Below are 18419 nucleotides of genomic sequence, written 5' to 3'. Positions count from 1 at the left end.
TTCCACCTTGGTAGATCTCACCATAGGACTTTCAAAAACCTTCATCATACTGAAGTAGTTTCCCAAGATGGAAATTTCTTGACTTATTGAGCAGATATCAAATAGAACTAAATGTTAAACATATTTGGAGATCAATTTTTCATTTATAAAAAGAATCTTCCAGAGGATAGTAGCATACTAGAACTTCCAGTATATTGACGATTCATTTGAACTCTTTGTTATATTGCCAGCTGTGTACTATACCCAAAGGTGTGATTGTCTAGCAGGTATTTTATATAAAGATTAGAAATAATCCTATTTTTTAAATTAGGGATTAGCAGACTTTAATGTAAAATCTATTTTTCCCCCAGAATTCAAATAAAACTTTCTCTTATAACCATGGACAGATACTCTGTTTGGAGAACAGTGGGAGGAAACAAAAAGTACATTGAAGAACTTAAGAGTGTACTTTACCTGTTTCTAAAGTCTGAACTGAAATGTACCATTTCACTCATACTGGAGTTCCTGCTTATTATTTTATACCTTGTGATCATTTAACATAAAAGAAAGTCAGACTTTTATATCATGTGTCCCACAAAGGTGCTTCATTTATAGTTGTGATTACTATTATTTTTATTCTATTTGTGATCTGATTGCCTTTAGAATTAAATTTCGCAAGCAGACTATACCAGTTTCTTCTCCTTCTGTTTTTTTTTTTTTTTTTTTTTTTTTTAATTGGCATAAATCTACCAAGGTGCTCACCTCAGCTTTTATGCCACAATTAAAACAAAATCAGAAGAAAGAGAGAGATTCAGGGAACTTTTGTTTTCTCATCATCCATAGATGATGTATGTGAGATGGCAAAACACAGAGATGGTCTGTCTGCTGAAAGTACAAACCTGTCCTAAATTATTTAGCCACAGTCTATTGTGAGCTCAATTGTTTATCTGAATGATACAGGGTAGGTGATCTGAATGGCCAGTGAGGGATCTTTCCTGGCTGGGAAAAGCCCGGGGTGTGATACATGCAGATTCTGGCAGCATGACCCAACCAACAGGCTATTGGTAACCCTGATCCAGAGTATCCTGATGTCTTTTACGATATTCTTTTTTAGACTTTAGTGCCACAAACTAAGCAATCCTATGGCCTTTCCCTAAGATTGAGCAACCCAATTCTTCAGCATGACCTCTGAGTGAGAATGAGGAGAGCGAGCCTGGGAGAAGCCAGTCAAGGGCTGGGCCAGCCCCGCTCCCTCTTCCAAGACCCCAAGCAACACACAATTCACTTCTACATCCCATGTGTTCAAACCTCAGCCTGATGCTTGAGTGTCATCTCAAAAATATCAATCCTCTTTATCTTTTATGACAAACTTTCCTTTGCTTGAGAAGTAAGGAGAATTAGAACCTTGTTGAAGAAGAAGGAAAAAAAAAAAAAAAACAAACCATTCGCACCTATTCATTCGGCTTCATTTAGAACTGTGAGGTCGCTGCTTGCCAATGGCATCCGGGACGGTCTAAGCCAGGTACATCTGCATTCTGGGCTCCTTAGAGTCCACATCTCTTAACCACTTGGTTTGGTACCAGCTTTTGATGCCCAGTCATAACTAAACCATTCCTCTCCAATCATCCAAAATAAACTACAGGTAACAAGATAAATAGGATGTGCTTCTCCTTGCTGAGTGCATTGACTTAAGGCATAGGCACATTTCCCCCTCTTTGAACAGAGATGGTGTAATCCCCTGTCCCAGCACAAGAGCTGGCCAGGGTGACCCTGGAGCCCGGTAATGAAGGTGGAAAGATGAGAGGTAGCTGATGGCGGGAATCAGAGATGCTTCCATTTATGGGGCAGTGTGTGCTGCTGGGTCCCAGGACACACGGTGTGATTCAGGTAAAGATGTGCGACAGCTTACATTAACTTTCAGTAAGCAATTTAGGCAGCATGTAGTGCTTTAAAGCTGTGATTCCTGGAGAAAACACAATAGTGGATTTAGGAATGTGAATATCCCAGTACTGGAGGGAGAAAAAAAAAAAAAAAAGATCAAAACTAGAGAGTTGGTGCATTCCTTTAAAAAATAGGAAGTATGTGTCTAAATTACCTACCAGATCCCCCAAAAATACATGAATGGCAGTTGTATTCCCTATCCTATTCTTAATTAGATTTCCATCGTAAAACAATATCTCCTGGGGTAGGGACTCCACTCTTTGGGATTTTGATTGACCTAATCATTTTGGATCAGATTCTGTTGGAGAAAGTCAGAAGTAAGAACCTAATAGGTGTGAAGCCCTTTTCCTTTAAACAGAGACATAGCGCCCATTTATCCTTTGCCTGTCAGGCCACTGAGTTCCTTCCAGCTGACGGAGGAGCAGCTGTTATCCTATTTTGTGCTGATTTACAACTCTAATTTTGACTGTAGGAGAATATGTGAGTTTAAAGGCAGTAAGATAAGCTGAAGTTGGGTGAGCAGTTCAAAAAAATTTGTTAAAATTCATGCAGTGACAAAAATCCCCCACACATTTGGCTGCAGGGGTAGGACAGGCATTTTGAATTCCTGCACTGACTTCATGGCACTGACCCATCTCTAATTTGAAGGGGGCCCTGGGTCAGTCTGACAGCCTTCCTAAAGCTAAGAAAGGGAAATAAAACCTCTATTTTTATTTTTGGTGGTTGGGTGGGAGCTGGCGCTGGGGATTGAACCCAGGACCTTGCACTTGTTAAGTAAGCACTCTATCTCCGAGCTGTGCCTCGGCCCAAAGTGTGTAGGTTTCCAACAAGGATCTCAGCACTAGAGTGTGACGTGGCGATTCCCGCCATCACTGCCTCTGATGACCCAAAAGAAGATGACATGCTGTCACTTGAACATGGTGACGAATATTTACCAAGTGTTCAGTCCAGTATGTGATTTTTGAATGGTCTGGGGAAAGTTGGGCCTGAACGAGTGTTTTCTTTTCTGACATGGAGGTTGTGGGGATGGGATGGAAAATGACAGTGGATATCACAGGGTCACCCGTGGTTCCTTTTGTACTGAAACCTCATTTTATACAGAGGATATATATATTTATTTATATTTATTTATATATATTTATATCCACTCACACAGGCAAACAGTCTTGTGTACACATCCACTCACCCATGCACGCGCGCACACACACACACACACACGTATGCACACTCACATACGCACACACACACAAGGTCTTTGATAGGCTTTCTGTGTTCTAGTAAAAATAGCTGGCAGCCAGTGTCTAAAGCCAGAAAAAAAGGCCTTTATGCTGCCGACAATGTCCACTGTGGATAGTCTTTCAAAGGCAGACGCTTGTGTTTATCTGACAAGTGGAACCAGTTCCCGCCTGGGACAGGAATAATCTCCCATTGGCGCAGACGCAGATCTCGAAGACCTTCTGCCTCGTTCCTGTGGGCGTGTAGGATCCATGAGGCAGTCTAGGTAGTTTGATTTTCGCAGCGTCTAACCTAATCTAGAAAGAGTGAATAGGAAGGAAAGAGTCAGTCAGAGGCTACCATTTATGCTCGTGACATGCAGAAACAGTGGGCAGAGGAACATTTGGCTTTGTTTAAATCTCATGAGCACCACAGTGTGTCCAGCAATCTTGGCACTGGGGATCTGAGATGCATGAGACAGGTGAAATCTCTACTCTCCCAGAAACAGGTATCCTAGCAAGATAATGCTATGCTGACCAACATTAGCAGTTTTGCTGAAGTAGAGTGTCGAATATGAACAGTGTTCACCATACTTTTAACAGTTTGTCATTACCTGGGGGCTTCCTAGATCCTACACATGTCAATGTGCAAGATGAGTCTTCAAGAGGAGGGGGAGTACACAGCATTTTCCTCGTTTTAAATGGCAAGTGAGCTTTCCCTTTCCTTGTTTGAACAATTTATGTTGCAGATAGTCTATAGAACATTCTTTTCTTCTTCCCAGCAGACTTTTTAATGGAATTAATAACTTAATTATAAAACTTAGAGGAAAAGAACTTATAGGAAATGTAAAGTATGTAATACAGTCAAAATGATCTTGATAAAGAAGAACAGAATTGCAGAACTAAAATGCTTGATTTCTATAAATCTACAGAAACCTAGACAGCATGGTACGGATATCATCATGAACAACTTTGATCAGAGTTTAGCAAACTGCAAACCATGGGCCAGAATTGGCCCAACCCCTCTTTGGGTACACCCTGGCCATTAAAACTCATTTTTCCATTTTATTTTCTTTTTAAAAATTACTTATTTTTTACAGACTGCATTTTGATTCTTAGATACATGACTGTAAAAACTTAGCAGTGGTGAAAGTGCCAATAGACATGATTAAATTATTCCTCCAGAGCTCAAATTCTGACAACTATGTACTGTATATGTGAGATAGTCACTGTTTTTATGTGTGTGGTTTGCAGTTTGTGGCTATTTGAAGAGGCAAGTGGAGACTCCTTGTGAGTGGATATGATAGGTGGAACCGTTTTACCTTAAAACCCTTAAGTTTTCTCCTTATTTTTATTCTTAAATTAAAAGGCTAACTTATGATCGCTTTGAAGGTCTTTTTTAAAGTTTGTAGTAAAATCACACTTTTTAGGGGGAGTGGAGCTTACCTTGCTTGCAAAAACACAAGAAGTGTCTTTATTTATCCAACTGGGTTTGTGGTAGGATAAGAGAATGGATATCTGTAATCCTTCATTCTCTGGTTACCTTGTTTTACCCTATTAAATTTTGCTTGCTCTGGTTTAGAATAGCTGTTGGATCTGACTTTCCATTCTTAATGAAAATAGAAATGGAAATTAAGTTCATCTTTAGCCAGATGAGTGAGATATTCAGCTTCAATATGCTGGGTAACTAAATATATTTTAATTTATTAATATATTTTAAGACAACAAGAGAGAATTTGGAAACAACATTCATTGTCATGGTCATGTAGTTCTGTATTGCAATACACCTTTATTGTAGCACTTTACAAATAGTGAATTATAACTTTTGTGTATTATGGTTTTGGCTTGTATTCACATTACTCAACTTTTTGTTTCATGAAATAAAACCCTTCTGATTGACTCCTTTGGTTGAAGCAGTACAGGATCTATCTTGGTGCAAACCAGCTGTGGGAAAGGTTGGTCCCATGGACCTGTATTTCTCTGGGCTTCTGTTCTTCCTGGCCCTTACCTCTCCATCTTTGGACTCCAGCCTCAGCTCAGTTCTGCAGGTGGCTTCCATATTGCCGGCTTCTGCATTTATTTCTACTCCTTTTGGGGCCTCCATCACCAGAGAACGGGTTGGAGACTCCAACCTGAAACACACACAAGCTGAAGATTAAAGATCCTATTCCCATTTTGGTGAATTTCATAGACGGTTGGTGCTCAGGGCATTAAAAGAGCATTTCAGAATTTGATCAGGAATGTTTCTAGTTTTTACTTTAAAAACCTGGTCAAGTTTATGACAGAGAACGTAAGGGCTCTAGGCTTTATAGTATTTCACAAATGTCATAAGGTGTTCTAGGGTCATGACTTCATGTTATCTTATACCCATTAAATTATTTCTACTTAATGGTATAATTTAACTCTCATGTGGACATTGTTTTTTTTTTTTTTTTTTTTAAAGAATAGGATAATCCTAGGTCTAAACTGAACTTTGGGAAATTGGCATATATTCTTTCTATTTTGCCTTACTTTCTGTGTCTTCCTTGGAGGTGAAATCAGAAGTTAAGAGAATAGATCTAGGAGCAAGACCTGCTTGGAATTGATTCATGGTGTGGCCACTATACGACAAAAGGTAGATCTTTTCTTCCTTTTCCTCATCTATCCTTTCATTTTCCTTCTATAATTTCAAAAAGTGTCAGGTTCCTCACGTATAAAGTGCTTCAAATAGTGCCTGTCACACATATGTATTAACAATTAAAGGCTGAAATTACATATTCAAGATGCTTGGAACCAGAAATATTTCATATTTCAGACTTTTTTGGGGGGCGGGGGGAGGTGGAATTTGGAATGCTTGTGTAGACTTTACTAGTTGAGCATCTCCAGTCTGAAAATCTGGAATCCAAGATACTCCAAAATTTGAAACTTTTGGAACCTCCTAACAGTACTCAAAAAGTTTAATTATTTGGAGCTTACTTGGAGCATTTTGGATTTTCCGATTAGGGACACTCAACCTGGACTATTGTTTTTATTGTTATTATTACCAGCATATTATAAAGAAATCTTGAGTCCTGTTCTACAGTGTAGTTGTCAAAAGAAGGTTTAGAATAGATGAGTGGTTGCCAGGGCTGGGAGTTGAGATGGGTCGTTGATACGGCAGGAGGGGAGTTGGAGACGATAGACCTGTTTTGAGTCTCGATTGTAGTGGTGGGTTACCTGTCTCTCTGGATTTAGTGAATTTTATTGTAGTGTAAGATAAGTAGTAAACTGAGAGAAGGAGAAGCAGTCATCCTCTATCCTACTTATGATGGTAAAATGGAGGCTAGTTGTAATACTCCTTGGACAATTTTTTTTTTCCTAAATCACTTTCATGAGAAAATTATTAACTAAAACTCAGTCATGCCCTGAATATTCTAGGTTTCTAACATTACCATTAGATAAGAATGTATGAAGATCCTATTCTCTATTACAAAGATAGTGCCTGAATGTTGAAGCTGGGACCTCAGCAATGGTTTTCAAACCATATTAAGACCAATTTTGGTCCCCCTGAACATGTTAAAAAGGAACATCGTCCCCTCTGCCCACTCTTGTTCCCATTACTCCCTAGAGCCTCAGTAAGGGGCATGAAAGACAGAGTGACCAGTTCGATGCCATGCCCTAGCAATCCCTGGCCACGTCACACGGCCGCAGGAGGATGCCTCCACACTTCCGGGTCTGGGGTCTTAATGATTGCTTCCAAGCAACAGATTTCTCCCTTGATTTGTTTCTCCCCTACAATGACTCAACCAGAATCATAAAGAGCAGCAACAGGCCTTTTGTACAGTTACGTGGTCTTCTCTCAAATACATTCTTTCTTATCCTCCTTTGTATATGGTAAAATCCCCCATCCCCGCCTTCTTCTCTGAAGACCTTCTCATGGCGGCCTGAGCTGGTGTGTTCTGCCTGCTGGCATGGTTTGCTCCATGTGCCTGTGGTTTCTTATCCTGATGGGGTGTGCTGGTGGGATAATGAAGGTGTCTGGTAACCAGGGCCACAGGAAGCCACCTCTGCAGTACAGCCGTGCCTAGACGTCAGTCCAACTCAGTTGAGCTTCTCCTGTGTTCCTGACCGCCTCTCACTTATGAACTTGAAGACAGTTTGAGGTCACTTCCTCTGTTTCTCTCCCAGAGGGTCTAGTAGATTTATAGTTTATTCTGAGTTTTCTGACATTCCACTAAGCTGACGCCCAGCTCCTTTTAGGACAGGTGTGTACTCTCGTGGCACTGCCCGTTCAGTGCTTCAGTGGCTGGGCCCTGCTCCACCTTCCCCAGGCTGGTGCCATCTTTTCTTTCCTTCCTTCTTCCCTCCCTCCCTCATGCCTTAAGTTACCTCACCCTTTAACTCAACTTCTTCCTCTCAGTAGACCTTCTCTAATCTACTTACCAGTTTCTCAAGCTTTTTCTCCCTTTTTTCCCCTTTTTAGAAATGTACTTTCCCTACAAATATACCATTCTGAAGTAAGTATTGACTCTGTCAATTTTTTTTTTTTTTTTAATCAAAACCTTCCCAAGGTCCTTAAGAAAGATCTGAACTCTGAGCTTATTCACCATTTAGGATTTGGTTCACCTTATTCGATTGGTCTTATTTCTGGCTGAAAACATCAGCTGTCATTTATATTAAGAGTTACCAGATCATGGCAGTGTGCAAAGGGCTTCCTGTGTGTGACAGTATGAATCTTCACAAAACCTTATCGACCCAGAGGTCCTGTAGTCCTGAGGAAGCTAAGGGCCAGTGACTTGTTCAGGTTTTTACTTATAGTTAAAAGGCAGAACCAAGATTCAAACCTAGTAGAAAGCAAAGTGGGTATGTTGTTCACACTACCATGCCACTTTCAGAAAAGTTATTTTTCCTGTCCATATCTCTACTCTGTTCTCTGAAATTAAATGTCACTCTTTTTTGTGTGGAATTAATGCTCACATTTCCAAAGCTAGTCCATGTCAATGGGAACAAGGATACCACCACATACAGCTGAGTAATGCGTACTTCCCAGAATGCAATATTTCTAATTTTGAAACAGTCTTTAGGTGATCAATGAGGCACCCATGAGAAAGTTATAAATAAAGCAACAATCCCAGCACAGTGATATCTAGCAAATGACATTGATTTGAATGGGAAGGAGAGGATGGAGATGCTGTCCATTGAAGGCAGCTTCTCTTCTAATCTGGTCAGCTAGCTGTTGCCAGAGCTTCTGACTTTTTTCTGATTAAAAAATTTTAATTTTATTCTGACACATTAACTTACATTAATAGATGCAAACGAATATTTATAAAAGCTCAAAAACTGTATAAAGAATGACAATGCAAGGGGACTTGTATAGTTACCATCCTTTTTAAGAGAGAAAGAACTTCTTACCTTGGTAGTGCCCTGAACCCATCTTCTGTTTTTTTTTTTTTCTCTGCTGATTAGCGACTTCTTTCTTTTTTTCCTACATCCAATTCACTTTATTTTTAATTTTTAAAAATTTTTTACAGACTGCATTTTGATTCATTGTACACAAATGGGGTACATCATTTTGTTTCTAGGTTGCGCATGATGTAGATTCATACCATTCACGTAAAAGAATTTACAAATAGAAAGCCTGTACTACAGAACGTTCTCAGCAAAATATTTCATGAGGAGGAAGTGAAAAACAATATAAGTCAGCAAAGGGAGGGACTACCCTAAAGGAATAAACCAATCAAAGGAGAAACCAAGTCAAGTTAAAAATCAAAAATAAGCCAAAATGACCAGGAATACAAATCATCTTCCTGATTCCAGGCGTTTTTATCCCTCTCCAGTAGTAAGTACTATTTGGAATTTTGCGTCTATTGTTTTCATGCTTTTTTGTATAATATTATGCATGTTTGCCTCCTTTAAACAACACACTGCTTACTATTACATGCTTTTGAACTTTATGCACAGAGTAATTCCGTGTACTTATTTCTTCAGCAGCTCTTTCCCCTCCATGCTATGTTCCCATGTTCTGGCACATGGTTCTGTTTGATTCTGTTTGTCTGGTGTTACCTTAATCTCCATGAGTTATTTGTCCACCTCTGTTGGATGTTTGTATTGGTTCTAGGTTTTTGTTTCTACACCCAGTACATCTATGTACATTCTTGCATATGCTCCTGGTGCATACATGCATAAATCTCTTTGAGACACTTAGAGAGACTAGGATTGCTACTCCCAGGGGAGGCGTATTTTTAGCATGGTTAGATAATGCCAATTAGCTTTCAAAAATGATTGTTCCAAATGACTTCCCCACTATAAGTGTATAGCGTTCCAGTTGTTCCACTTTCTTGCTAACATTTGATAATGTTAAGTATGAAATGAATGTGAAATAGGATGCTATTGTCTTTTAAAATTGCCTCCCCCTAATTAGCACTGAAGCATCTTTGCATTTGTAAGCTATTTGGGATTTTCTTCAGCATAATGCTTTTATTTTTTCTATTTCAATTATTTTACTTTAAATGTTTTTGATGTGATTTGTAAACTCTATATGGCAAAAAAATATTTTTAGCTGTTTATATATTGATAATTTCTTCTTTCAGTTTGGCTTGTCATTCTGTGTCCAACATTTTGGGATGAACAGAAATTGTTTTATATTTTAGTGCAGACACATTTATTATTATGTTTTTTTCCTGTAGAGTTTGCACTTTCTGTATCTTATCTGAGCAGTCATTCCCAACACTGGGGTCATGATGTCCTATAATGTTTTCAAAAGTTTTATGCTTTGTTTTTTTCATGAAATCTAACTCGTCATGAATTGATTTCTGTGTATGATGTGAGGTTAGGGTCTGAACAGAATGTAGGTAATCTCAACATCGTGTGCTGAAAAAGCCCACATGTAGCTCTTTTATGATACTTCCATACACTTATGGTTTTCTTTGGGTATTTTTTAGTCTGTTACTTTATTCTATTTGCCCATCCCTAAATACTTTAAATATTTTAGCTAACTTACTAGAGGTTTTACATTCTTTACATTTCATAAAGCAAACCTTCCTACAATTTTCTTTTAAAAAGAAAATTATTTGTTCTGATTTGTTGTATATGACAGTAGAAAGCATTTACACATTTTGATAGAGCATACATAAGTGGAGTGTAATTTCTCATTTTTCTGATATAACATATTGCAGGATCACACTGGTCAGGTAATGTTTTACTATTCTTGGTCTTCCACATAAATTCCAGGACTTGAGTTTCACAAGAAAATACTGTTGGAATTTTGATTGGATTTAAGTTTAATTCATGAACATTATGTCTAATTAGTTGTTTTCCCAATTAATTGTTTCCTATTTGTTAACAATTTTCCTGAGTTTAGCATATTGTCTGTGGGTGATGAAAATGGTATTTTTTAAAAAATATTTCTCTTATTCCTTTTCTTTTCCTGTGTGTGTGTGTGTGTATACATGCGTATCTTCTATTTTTTGGTAGGTTGATCATAGTCAACACCTAGATAAATTAATTTTCATAATTTGTGTACAGATTATTCTATATGTATTTTATTCCATTATAGTCACTATTAATTTAAAATTATGACAGTTCTATATCTTTTCAGTTTTTAGACCTTTTTTAAATTTTGTACATACTGTGCAATATGGTATTGTCTAGAAGTAAGGAAATAAAAATATTGCTTTTTCTTGACTTTAAGAAAACTTTCAACAATGAAATTACCATTCAGTATGCCTTTTGCTCTGGATAATTTTGTCCCTTTAATACTTTGTAACAAAATAAGGATCCCAGGGGCTTGGGAGGCTGAAGCATGAGGCCTGTGGTTTTGAGGCCAGCCTCAGTAACTTAGCAAGATCTTCAGCAAGTTAGTGAGAACTTGTCTCTAAATAAAATATTAAAAAAGGGATCAGGGGATGTTGCTCAGTGGTTAAAGACCCCTGGGTTCAATCCTGGTACCAAAAAACAAACAAAAAAACCACAAAATAATGAAGTTCCCTTCTAGTCTTCTAAGAGTTTCCATCATTATTGTGAATGTTATCAAATATATTTTATAATGTATAAGGATATATTATCTATTGAAATATTTATTTTAACATATTAATGTATTGATAATACTGTTTTAATGACATGCTTTGTCATTAACCCAGCTTCAAAATTATTTATCACCTTTTCTCTATAGATCTGAAACCATGTGTTAATAATTTTTAGGACTTGCACCTGCATTTCTAAGTGAGTGTATTCTGTAAATTTTTCTTATAATGTCATTGTCAGATTCTATCATTCCAGAATTATTTATGAAAGGTTGGAATTATTTGTCCTTTGTGTATTTAAACTCATTGATAAATTCTCTGGGATAGAAAAACATTACATTTCTATTTTAAAAATTAATTATAGAATCATACAGTTTTATATTTTTTATCAGGTTGCTTTTTGCAAATTATTTTTTTTTCTTGATATTTTCCCACTTTATACACAGGTTTACATTTGTTGGCAAAGTTTTCCATAATATCCCCATTTTTTCTCTTAATGCCCACCTGCATTTGTTGGTTGGTCTTTTTCCCTTGAATGGTACTGAGATTTATTTTTTTAGTCATTTAGAAGAGCTAACTTTTGTCTTTTTTAATTGTATTTTAATTGTAGTTCTTGAATTTTTCCAGATAATTCTCCAGTTGTTCTAAAATGTGCTACTTTGTTGATTTTTACCTTTCTTAATTTTAATGTTCATTTAAGGGTAAGCATTTTTGATAGCACCCTAAGGGAATATTTGTAATAAGGTATAAATATTTTTTAATTTGAATATGATTTCTCCTGTGATTTGAGTTTTGTAGAAAGGTATTCCTTAATTTTTACAATTACAATATTTCCTTCTATAGATTTCTAGATAACTCTAACATATAGGTTCTTCATTGATTTGAACATTATTTTTGAAGTGACAATCTTAAAATAGACAATCATAAAATTAATTAAAAATGAGACTAGCTTTTGGACCCAGAATGTGTCAATTTTTCACAAGTATTCCATGACAAAGAGTTTGTGCTTAGGCTTGGGATGTAGCTCAGTGGTTAAGCACTTGCCTAGCTTCACGAGGCCCTGGGTCTAATCCCCATACCACTACCCCGCAAAAAAAATTAAAAAAATAAAAGTGCTCTTCAGTTGTTGAACATGAATATGTAGAAAGTGTTCTATGTTGGTCTTATTAAGCTATGTGTTTATGTTCAAATTTTTATAGCCACATCCATTTTATCAATTACGGAAAGAGATGTGTTTTTAGATGCATATACCCTCAGAATGGTTCTTCATCTTGATCATCTTCTTATTAAAATGTGGTGTTTCCTTTAGTTTTTGTAATCCTTTGCCTCTTGATATGGTTGTTCCAACTCTGTTTCCATTAATATTTTCTTTGGACACATTTTCCCATACTTAACTATCAACCATTTTATATGATTATGTTTTACATGTATTTCTCATGCAATTGGATTATTAATTTCAGATGCCTTTTTACTGAGATAAAATTCTCATACATTGAGAGGCACAGATCTTAATTATACACTTTGATGAATTTTGATCAGTGTGGTTTCATGTAATTACCAGACATCACTACCACGTGTACCTGCTATCACACTGATCACCCTGCAAGGGCAAGTGTCGATCTCATTTCTGCCACTAGGGATCAATCTTGCTTGTTCCCAAACCTGAGTTAAAGAGAGTCATGATTTTATACTTAGAAGACTTTTGAAACTTTTATTTTTCTTCTGCATGTCTTCATTCTTTTTATTGGTTAGTAATGATCAATTCATTATCAAATGAATGATTGATAGACATCTCGTTTCCAGATTTGGGCTATTTTGTAAAAAGTACTATGAACATTTTTACGCAAGTTTTATGTTTTAGATATGAAGCATCCTCCCAAAGCTACTATGTTAATGCAGGAATATTCAGAGGTGAAAGATGAGATTATGAGAGCCATTACCTAATCAGTCCATCCTTTTTTGAATGGTCTGATTGGGTGGTAACTGTAGGCAGGTGGGGCTTGCCCTGCAAGGGTACATCTTTCCTGTAGCCCCTTCCCTCCATCTGTTCCTGGCTGCCGTGAATGGAACAGTGCCCATGGCCTTCTGAAATGATGTTCTGCTTCATGTTGGGCCTAGAGCAGTGGATTCGGCCAATCACGGATGGAGCTCTGGAACTGTGATCCATAATAAACTCTTGTTGGGTATTTTAGTAACAGAGACAAAAAGCTGACTTACATTGCAAGTCTTTTGAGAAAAGTTTTTCCTTTTCCTTGAATAAATATGAGGGGGAATGACTAGGTCATAAAATAGATGAGTCTTTAATAATTTTTAAGGTAGCATCCAAACTGGTCCCCAATGATCCTTGCCTCCTGGTACTCATGGGCTTGTGTACTTCTCTCCCTTCAATGTGGCCACAAGTAGAACATGGCCAAAGTGATGGTCTATCCCTCATGAAATTAGTATACAAAGACTGATTTCCATACTCAGCTTGTGTTCCCTCACTGTAAAGGAAGTGTTATGGTTTAGATATGAGGTGTCTCCCTAAAGATGAATGCAAAAGGGGTTAGTGGTGAAATGATTGGGTTATGAGCCTTAACCTAATCAGTGTGTTGATGTACTGTTAGGGATTACTGTAGGCAGATAGGTTATGGTTGGAGGGGGTGGGTCCTTGGGTTGTGTCTTTGGGGGTTGTATTCTGCCCTGTTGAGCAGAGTGCTCTCTCTCTCTCTCTGCTTCCTGATTGTTTCCATTTTCCTCCACCAAACTCTTCTGCCATGATGTTCTGCCTCATCTTGAGCCCCAAGGAGTAGAGCCAGATGTCCCTGGATGGAGACCTCTGAAACAGTGAACCCCCAAATAAACTTTTCCTCCTCTAAAATTGTTCTTGTCAGATCTTTTGGTCAAAACAATGAAAAAACTTACTAAAACAGGTAGTTAGTTGTCTTGTTGATATTTTCTCTGTGAAGGGGCCCAAGAAACATTTGATGAGATAGATCTCAGCTCTGGTCAAAAGTTTAACTGTAACCTCCTAAAAGATCTTAAGTCAGAGGTATTAGCTAAGCTGTGCCTGGACTCTGACTCAGAAACTAGAGATAATAAGTGACTGTTGTTTTAAACTGCTAAGTTGTGGGGTAATGTGACACCCTTTGGTAGATTAATAGCATAATAAGAAATTGCCCAACTATATGCTGAAATAGTTCACAATTTTATATCCCTACTGCTTATGTTGATGCTAATCTCCTTTTTAATTACAGCTATTCTAGTGATGGTTTTCACTTTCCCAATAAATAATATTTACCACCTTACCACGTGATAGCTGACTATTGCAATGTGTTCTTTTGGAAGGAGTCATTTAAATCTTTTTTGCCCAACTTTTACACAAGTACGTTTTTAACATTGTTATTGATTTGCTACATGTACTGGGGGAAATTGTTTTTCGTATTTATGTATACATCAAATATTTTCTACCAATGGATGACTTTCTACTTTTGTGTTTTTGATGAGATTTTAATGTTCATAAATTTCTATTTATCAATATTTTGTATGTTGATGCTTCTGTGACAGGCAGTGGTTTATTGAAGAAAGTCCAAGGCACTGTTCTGTTTTCTTTTGAAAGATGAATAGTTCTAGATTTTGTGTTCAAATTTATGATTTGTCTTGAACTAACTTTTTAGGATATTGCTGAGGGTCATTCTTGGCAGTAGGTTTATTCAACTATTCCAGCATCATTTAGTAAATAGAAAATCATATCCCTTTTGAACAGCACAGTGCTTGTGTTGAGAATTGATCACACATGGGCAGATGATTTCCAAACTATTTCTGTACTATGGTTTCATGCTAATGCTCATACTGTCCATTTTGGCCTTTTTATCCTCTTGGTTCGTCCTAATGTTACAATAAATCTTAAAATTAAATCGCGTCATTCCTTTTATGTTTGCAAAGGAAAACAGATTGTCTAAACCATTGTAGATACACCCCTATTTCATATTAATCTTCGAATTAACTTGTCAGTTTCTAAAAACAGGAAAAAACAATCTGGCAGGCTCTCTTCACGGGGTGATCCAAGATGGCGGCCTAGAGGGAGACTGCACCCCCAGTCGCTCCAGAACCCAGGAGTTAAGAAGGGGAGGCATTGAGAGACTCGGACTGAAATAGAGCCACAGGTGAGTCTGCCCACTGGGTAAAGCTCAGCCCAGGTGGCAGGCCCAGATAGAGGTGCCTTATCGGAGCCGGGCAGGGCAGCTAGAGTCATCCACAGGCAGCCCTGCGCACTCCGGGGGTGGGCCCCGCCCACACAGCCAGGTTCTCGGAACGGAACTGGCCCGCTAGTGAGAGCCTTTCTGACCAGAACAAGCTCCAAGTCCCAGAGCCACTGCAGCGCAGCGTACTCCAGCAACGAACCAGCGGAGAGCCTCGATCCGCAAGCAGCCTCTGGGATCAGGGCAGGGCAGCCAGAGACCTCTTCAGGCGGCTCTGCCCACTCCGGCTGCAGGCTTTCTTCACGGGGCGATCCAAGATGGCGGCCTAGAGGGAGACTGCACCCCCAGTCGCTCCAGAACCCAGGAGTTAAAAAGGGGAGGCATTGAGAGACTCGGACTGAAATAGAGCCACGGGTGAGTCTGCCCACTGGGTAAAGCTCAGCCCGGGTGGCAGGCCCAAATAGAGGTGGCTTATTGGAGCCGGGCAGGGCAGCTAGAGTCTTCCCAAGGTAGCCTTCCACACTCCGGCAGTGGGCTCCTCCCACACGGCCAGCTGCACGGTGCAGGCCCACAGTGAGAGCATTTCCGCACAGAGCCAGTTCCAAACCGTGGAACCAGTAGGGGGCTAGGGGCAGTTTTCTTCGGATGAGCTGCTTTATCAGATTCCTCCAAGACATCAGGCTACTGAAGGCTGGGAGGTGATACACTGGAAATCTACCGGGACACTATAAGCCAATAGCGGAAAACTGCAATATCTCAGGATCCCACTGACAACTGACCAATATGAGAAAACAAGGGAAGAAAATGTCCCAAACAAACCTAGATACTACATCAATAAAACCCAATGACAGCACAGCAGAAGAAATGTCAGAAAGGGAGTTCAGAATGTACGTAATTAAAACGATCAGGGAAGCTAATGAGGAGATGAAAGAGCAAATGCAGGCATTGAAGGAGGAGATGAAAGAGCAAATGCAGGCATTAAATGATCGCACCAATCAACAGTTAAAAGAGCAAATACAGGAAGCAAGAGATCATTTCAATAAAGAGTTAGAGATACTGAAAAAAAACCAAACTGAAATCCTTGAAATGAAGGAAACAATAAACCAAGTTAAAAACTCCATAGAAAGCATAACCAATAGGATAGAACACCTGGAAGACAGAACCTCAGACATTGAAGACAAATTATTTAATCTTGAAAGCAAAGTTGGCCAAACAGAAAAAGATGGTAAGAAATCATGAACAGAATCTACAAGAATTATGGGATATCATGAAAAGGCCAAATTTAAGAATTATTGGGATTGAGGAAGGCTTAGAGAAACAAACCAAAGGAATGAACAATCTATTCAATGAAATAATAACAGAAAATTTCCCAAATCTGAAGAATGAAATGGAAAACCAAGTACAAGAGGCTTATAGAACTCCAAACATACAAAATTACAACAGACCCACACCAAGGCACATTATTATGAAAATACCTAACATACAAAATAAAGACAGAATTTTAAAGGCCGCGAGAGAAAAGAATCAAATTACATTCAGAGGGAAGCCAATAAGAATATCAGCAGATTTTTCAATCCAGACCCTAAAAGCTAGAAGGGCCTGGAACAACATATACCAAGCCCTGAAAGAAAACGGATGCCAACCAAGAATCTTATACCCAGCAAAACTTACCTTCAAATTTGAAGATGAAATAAGATCCTTCCATGATAAACAAAAGCTAAAGGAATTTACAAAAAGAAAGCCAGCATTACAGAACATTCTTAGCAAAATATTCCACGAGGAAGAGATGAAAAACAACGATGCAAATCAGCAACAGGAGGTGCTAGCCTAAAGGAATAGCCAAATAAAGGAGAAACCAAATCATGTCAAAAACAAATATGAGTCAATTGACTGGGAATACAAATCATATCACCACAATAACCCTGAATGTTAATGGCCTGAATTCATCAATCAAAAGACACAGACTGGCAGATTGGATTAAAAAGAAAAATCCAACAATATGCTGCCTGCAAGAGACTCATCTCATAGAAAGAGACACCCATAGACTAAAGGTGAAAGGATGGGGAAAAACATACCATGCACACGGACACAGCAAAAAAGCTGGAGCATCCATCCTCATCTCAGATAATGTGGACTTCAAACCAAAACTAGTCAGAAGGGGTAAAGAAGGACATTACATGCTGCTTAAGGGAAGCATAAATCAGCAAGACATAACAATCATAAATATCTATGCCCCGAACATTGGCTCATCCACGTACGTCAAACAAATCCTTCTCAATTCCAGAAATCAAATAGACCACAACACAATAATACTAGGCGATTTTAACACACCTCTCTCACCACTGGATAGATCGTCCAAACAAAAATTGAATAAAGAAACTATAGATCTCAACAACACAATCAACAATTTAGACTTAACGGACATATATAGAATATACCATCCAACAAAGAACGAATACACTTTCTTCTCAGCAGCACATGGATCCTTCTCTAAAATAGACCATATTTTATGCCACAAAGCTACTGTTAGCAAATACAAGAAGATAGAGATACTACCTTGTACTCTATCAGATCATAATGGATTGAAATTAGAAATAAATGACAGAATAAAAAACAGAAACTTCTCCAATACCTGGAGACTAAATAATACACTATTATATGATGAATGGATAACAGAAGACATCAGGAGGGAAATAAATTCTTAGAAGTAAACGAGAACAAAGACACATCATATCAAAATCTCTGGGACACTATGAAAGCAGTACTTAGAGGAAGATTTATTTCATGGGGTGCATTCAAAAAAAGAAGTAGAAATCAACAAATAAATGACTTAACACTACAGCTCAAAGCACTAGAAAAAGAAGAGCAGACCAATACCAAAAGTAGTAGAAGACAGGAAATAGTTAAATTCAGAGCCGAAATCAACGAAATCGAAACAAAAGAAACAATTGGAAAAATTAACAAAATAAATAGTTGGTTCTTTGAAAAAATAAATAAAATTGATAAACCCTTAGCCACACTAACAAAGAGAAAGAGGGAGAAAACTCAAATTACTAAAATTCGGAATGAACAAGGAAACATCACAACAGACACGAGTGAAATACAAAACATAATAAGAAGCTATT

General features: G+C 38.0%; 1 protein-coding gene across 7 annotated transcripts in view; it reads right to left on the bottom strand.

Annotated features, from left to right (window-relative positions):
- Positions 1 to 686: 686 nt before the first annotated feature.
- The window catches only part of Sgcd (sarcoglycan delta), a 592128-nt gene continuing 574395 nt past the window's right edge, over positions 687 to 18419 (bottom strand). For all 7 annotated transcript variants that reach the window (XM_047556182.1, XM_047556181.1, XM_047556179.1 and 4 more), the window contains exons 7-8: positions 5143 to 5266; positions 687 to 3452 (exon numbers count right to left, since the gene is read on the bottom strand). In XM_047556182.1, the coding sequence (XP_047412138.1) occupies positions 3279 to 3452; positions 5143 to 5266 (298 nt within the window). In that variant the 3' untranslated portion in view covers positions 687 to 3278. The remainder of the gene's footprint in view (positions 3453 to 5142; positions 5267 to 18419) is intronic.

The sequence above is a fragment of the Sciurus carolinensis genome, chromosome 6, assembly GCF_902686445.1.
Source record: "Sciurus carolinensis chromosome 6, mSciCar1.2, whole genome shotgun sequence".
Lineage (NCBI taxonomy): Eukaryota > Metazoa > Chordata > Mammalia > Rodentia > Sciuridae > Sciurus > Sciurus carolinensis.
The sequence above is the reverse complement of the archived record's forward strand: the minus strand, read 5'-3'. Positions and strand labels throughout refer to the sequence as shown.